This window comes from Dipteris shenzhenensis, chromosome 20 (assembly GCF_047967505.1).
Source record: "Dipteris shenzhenensis isolate YYH24624 ecotype China chromosome 20, Dip_SZ_1.0, whole genome shotgun sequence".
NCBI classification, from domain to species: domain Eukaryota; kingdom Viridiplantae; phylum Streptophyta; class Polypodiopsida; order Gleicheniales; family Dipteridaceae; genus Dipteris; species Dipteris shenzhenensis.
In genome coordinates, this window is record NC_141615.1 from 41,310,261 (window position 1) to 41,315,953 (window position 5,693).

Consider the following 5,693-nt stretch of genomic DNA (forward strand, 5'->3'; position numbering starts at 1 on the left):
CATGTGATTTTCTAATGGAATGAAGGAAATGGGGAGGGTTGAGATGTTGGCTTGAAAGTTTAAGCAAATGCACATATGTGTTTTTTAACCTAAATATTGAATAAAGGTACCCCTTTCTTCTTTTAACCTAAATATTGAATAAAGGTAGCCATTTCTTTTTAACCAAAATATTGAATGAAGGTAGCCCTTTCTTTTTTGGGCAAAAAACATAATATGGATTTTATTAGATCGAAGGCTTGAAGGTGGCCTAGTGGGTAACTTAAAATCTTTATGAGTATTGGAAAGGTGGTTCTAATGGTGTGGCTAAGGTTGGGAGGTGGGGTTAAAGGGGTTAGAATACAAGCTAGGAAAAAAGAGGAGCTGGCCTGCGTGGCGAGTGAGTGATGGCACTGAAGACACAGGAGCCGCAATTAGGCTGTAAGGGGGCTCTTCAACGTCAATTGCTCCTGATTCCACAAAGTATGCTCCATTGATAAATTCATCGTTCACGGATCTCCAATCCCATTTTCTCCAGTCGCTTACCAATCCAAGGTTTGTTCGCTCACGCTTTGTCACCTGTGCCCACAATGGCTTAAGGCTCGGGCACAATGGCTTAAGGCTCGATCATATAACACAATGGCTTAAGGCTCTATCACATCACATAATGGCTCAAGAATGTATGATAAGACAAATTCGCAATGTCAAAAAGACAGTGGCAGTTTAGCGTAATGGCAAAATTGTACTAGAATAGACTCTGAAGAAGATGTTGCAGAGTAGGCCTATGTTCTGAGCTGAAGTTGCATTTGTGAAGTTACCAATCGTTGGATATGCTTACCTCTTTTGCATTCCACTTTGCCTTATACCGATTTCCTTCGCTCCTTATCGATGGAGCAGCACTTCCACCTATGGCATACATCTCCCACTCCACGTAGTCATTGTTCACGACGTGAAAGTATCCAAACCTACACCTGCTAAGTGTATGCATCAGTAGGGCTTGAGAGTGGGATGTCGACAACATAAGTATATCCAAACCTACACCTGCTAATTATATGCATCAGTAAGGCTTGAGACTGGGTCGACAACCATTGGGCTTGACTAGACAAGAGACAAGATATTAAGCAACAGCAATATAGACCTCGGCATTCGCTGGACACATCCCGGCCCGAAACGGTTGTACGCAATAGTCACCTTCATAAGCAGATCTCCTGGATAACTGTCGCTATGGCCCATAAGCATCACCTGTACTCCAGCATTTCCATGGCCTCAGGTGAAATGAATACAGTCCATTCGATGTAAATATATCCAAAATGTTATTAGTGGCTCCTATTAGCTTTCAGTTCCAAGCAAAGGATTGAAACCTGGTGCTCAATTCTGTTTCTCCATTTGTGTTCTACGATACTTCTATCATATTGTAAGAGGACATGTTTGCACCAAAGAGAATGAAGGTTAAGTGAACTGTAGCTTTCTTCACGATCAATTGACGTGTCAGTTTCCAGAAGTTACCTTGTCGTGATTGGTGAAAAGGTTGTTCGACACCGTAACGAACGATGAGCCGAGGGTGATATCGATAAGGCCGTCAGCGCAGTTTGAAAGACTGTTGTGGTCAATCCAAACATGTTTTGCGCCCAATAAGCTTATCCCGTCTCCGTCAGAAGCACCTTTATGCGTCAAACGGTTATATACCCTCAAAAAACCAGGATGTCCTGGTATGCAATGGTGAATATTAAGGCTATGTATTATGACGTTGTGCACGTTTTCAATTGTAATACAAGGCCCGTAAGCTATATGTACGTCTGCTCCTCTCCCATCGATGGTCTTATAGCTGGTCATAATGAGTTCTTTCTCAAGGACGATGAGCATATCTCTCGCGAAGATTATCCATAGTGGAGTAGGATAATTCACTGCAAATCTTAGGGTTCCAGGTGGAGGGTTTCTGCAGTTGTCCCTAGGATCTGTCACTACATATATCGGACCGGACATACCCCCCAAAGCGGCGCTTCCAAATCCTAAAGCACATTCAGCAAGTTTGGCTCGATGATCTGCCCAATTTGGATCAAGCCTCCAGCAACTGTCTATGGCATTTGCAGAGACATATAGTGTCAGATCTTCTGAGGAGGCATTCGAGCTGTAACAACAATTAGCGTCGCGTTCAGCAGGAGAGAGTGATAAAACTAAATATAGATCGATAATAATAATGAAAATTCTCACCTTGGATACTTGAGATCCTCAAAAGTGTTCGGGGACTGAACTTCAAGTCCACAAAGCAGGAAAGCACTCTGCAGACACCAGGACAGAGCCAAGGCTAATCTTCGCAACAGCATATCTCCTCTTGTAATCCTAAAACTTCTTTTGTAAGACTGCTCTATGCTTAGCAAGAATGCTTATCCTCTCACTTTAGTTTTGAAGCTCATAGCACGTCAGAATTACATGCCATGGCATACACCCGTTCCAACAAGGCTTCGTTGATCCTCGGAGCAAGATTGCTGTAATTGACACAGGAAACGCATGTAGTCTCGGGTTTGGTCGCACGCTCTTTGCATTAGAATGTGGTAGGTCAAGAAGCTCCTTATTGTACAGTGGAATTCTCAAGTAGAAAGCCGACGATGGTACAAGGAGGATCAAAACACTCAGCACTATGTTACAACATGTCAAATCTAGGAAAAAGAAAATCTGCCAATATTCTCTAGGAGATTCGTCATCTATAGCGTGTTTACTTCATTTCCTTCCAAAGAAGACGATCTAAGTTTTTGAATTTTGGGTACTCTTCCTATTGGTCTATTGTTATATTGCCTCAGCCATTTTAGAGAGGAATTGCCTCTAGATAAGTTTTTGGACGAGCTTTAGAGAGACATTGAATTGGTTTGAGGTTGATGCTGTTCTTCCACAGCTTGGGATTCCCATTAGAATGAGATTCACTCTTAAAGTAATGTCTATTGTATAGTGAAGGAGATAAAGGATAATATTTTGGCCTTTGTAGGGCTTGGCATCGATTTGGGTTAGGCTTCATGAGTTTGAAAATGTAATCACTGATGGGTTAAGTATCAAACATCAACACTACAACATATATGTTGATTTTAGATGAGCCAAATACATTCAAAATATTTTTTCCTAAGTGTGGAAATGTCGGTACAAGCAATAGTATGTCCATCGGAAGAGACCCATCACTATACTCGTCTAGCCCTAACAAGCTCTAAAAGAAATTGATAGCATCAGTATGTGCATAGCAATATGCATTGGCATACCCTCGGGGGCCAACCAGGGATTTGCAGGGGAATTAAAATGGGCATTTTAATTCAGCAAATTAAAACATTTTAAACGTTTTTTGGCCCCCTTGGAGAAATTTAAACCGGCCCCACCATGTTTTTTAACCAGCACCGGTACAACATGTTATTGCATGGTAAAACCACTTATCGTGCTATACAAGGGCAGGTATACCACCCGGTGTTCACCTATACTGTGTGGTGATGTATACACCACACGATCTGTTTCATGTACCGCATCGATTTTAGTACATACCAAGCGATATTGTGAACATACCACATGGTGCAATTTCTTCTATATACTTTGCGTCGACCTCGTACTATTCACATTCCCGAGAATCTAGCTCTGCTTGGAGTCTCAAAAAAAACAAAGAAGGACAAGGAAAAAGGGATAAAGAAAGATTCCAAACTAATTTGTGAGTTTTTATATCCTTTCAAAAAGTGTCTAGTGTCGGTGGTGAGCTTGCTTAGGCCAGCTGATATCTACCCACACTAGGATGCAAAATGGATAAATGCGTAGCTCTAATTAGTTGATGGTTTATCGTTTGTGATTTGAAAGATTATTTTTTAAGGAATGTTTTTTTTTAATATATTTGAGATTTTTTCACAAAAATAAAAGAAAAAATATTTTTTTTGTAGACATTAGCTTTAAAATTTAGTGAAATCTCACATTTTTGGTATGTTACTAGCCGTATAGCCTATATTAGGTTACAAGAAACTAGTAAAATATATATATGAAATTGAATGTAATAAGTATCTATGTGCCAGTGGAGAGTCCGCTTATGCCGACTTGTAACTACTCGCATATGGATACAAAATACCTTTGAATCATGTGCCAATGGGTGGTGCACATATGTCGATCGGTAACTACTCGCACATGGATGTGAAATTGGAAATGATATATTATAGTTTATATATACTTATTAGGTAATAGGAAGATTAAAATACTTGGCTTTCGCTGGTTGTGGCTCACATTTGCCAACTGATAACAACCCGTTGAAAGTCTAGTTGGTTATGTAGCTCGCAATTGCCAACTTGTATCAACCCGCAAATTACACGCTAGAGATTATTACAGACAATACTCGTTTTCTTGTAAGAAGAAATTTGAGGCATTATTCTATATTGTCCATTTATGTGAAGATATTAATACTATCTTATCTCAGAATAATTAGTTGATCTTATATAGGTATGAAATGTATGTCTAAACTTACATTAGATATGTCTAACCTAGGTAGCATCCTTCACTTCATAGATTCAAACAAAGGGTCTTGATAAGTGCACATGTAGATATTGCTGGCTACTGCAGTAGTGTATGTGAAACACTGACATTGGCATACAGAGCATGATGATGCGAATGATCATAGTGCAGATAGATGCTTACTTGAGAAAGAGTGGAACATGGTAAAAGGCAACTTTCCATCCCACGCCTATTTCTACAGGCAAATTACCATGTCTATAACTATCCATTTATGTCGGGAGGGGGCAAGACGATTGCTCTCTCTTGAGGTCTAGCAAACCTACATTTGTTTTCGATGACATATTAGTGATATTGTCTTAAGTTGCTAAAAACATATTAATGAATTGAGATGATTTTTCTCTTTTACATGTACAGCAACCATGGTGGATAGGGAAAATAGGATAGGGCAATGTTAACCGCCAAATGAGACTCAAGGAAGAGGCCAAAGTGTTGCAAAACTGCAGGATTTTGTTACAATGTTAGGGCGTCAAAAGTGGAAGTGCAACTTCTGCAACCAAGCCTTTACACAATTGGCCATGAGAATAAGAAAACATTTGATTCGCGATGAAGATAAACTAATAAGGTGATGTGAGGGACCAGGTGTCAAATCCATTGCTGGCATCCTACAAGGCATTAACATTGCAAAAAGTTGAATCACCTGTGTAGAAGCTGAAGATGTAAATGAGTGAACATTTACTATGTGAAACTATTCTAATGGAATTCTAATGAATTGAGATGGTTTTTCTCTTTTACATGTACAGCAACCATGGTGGATAGGGAAAATAGGATAGGCCAATGTTAACTTCCAAATGAGACTCAAGGAAGAGGCCAAAGTGTTGCAAAAGTGCAGGATTTTGTTACAATGTCAAAAGTGGAAGTGCAACTTCTACAACCAAGCCTTTACACGATTGGCCATGAGAATAAGAAAACATTTGATTCGTGATGAAGATAAACTAATAAGGAGATGTGAGGGACCAAGTGTCAAATCCGTTGCTGGCATCCTACAAGGAATTAACATTGCAAAAGGTTGAATCATCCGTGTAGAAGCTGAAGATGTAAATGAGTGAACATTTACTATGTGAAACTATTCTAATGGAATTCTACATTGATTTGGACCATGGATGTTCTTAATCGATCAATTGCTTGTTTCTTGCATATTTATTTAAGGCCAGATGTTTTAGACTTCCTGTAGCATGAACGAATGCATTTATATCGTT

The 5,693-nt window shown here is 39.6% G+C and overlaps 1 protein-coding gene across 1 annotated transcript; it reads right to left on the reverse strand.

The window, feature by feature from the left end:
* Positions 1-212: 212 nt before the first annotated feature.
* LOC147889673 (pectate lyase-like) lies at positions 213-2,325 on the reverse strand. The gene is made up of 5 exons (XM_087391865.1): positions 2,188-2,325; positions 1,483-2,104; positions 1,115-1,218; positions 815-947; positions 213-555 (listed from the first exon to the last, which is right to left on the reverse strand). The coding sequence occupies exons 1-5, from the start codon at positions 2,298-2,300 to the stop codon at positions 304-306; spliced, it is 1,224 nt and encodes a 407-aa protein (XP_087247991.1). The 5' UTR covers positions 2,301-2,325; the 3' UTR covers positions 213-303.
* Between the last annotated feature and the right edge of the window lie 3,368 nt (positions 2,326-5,693).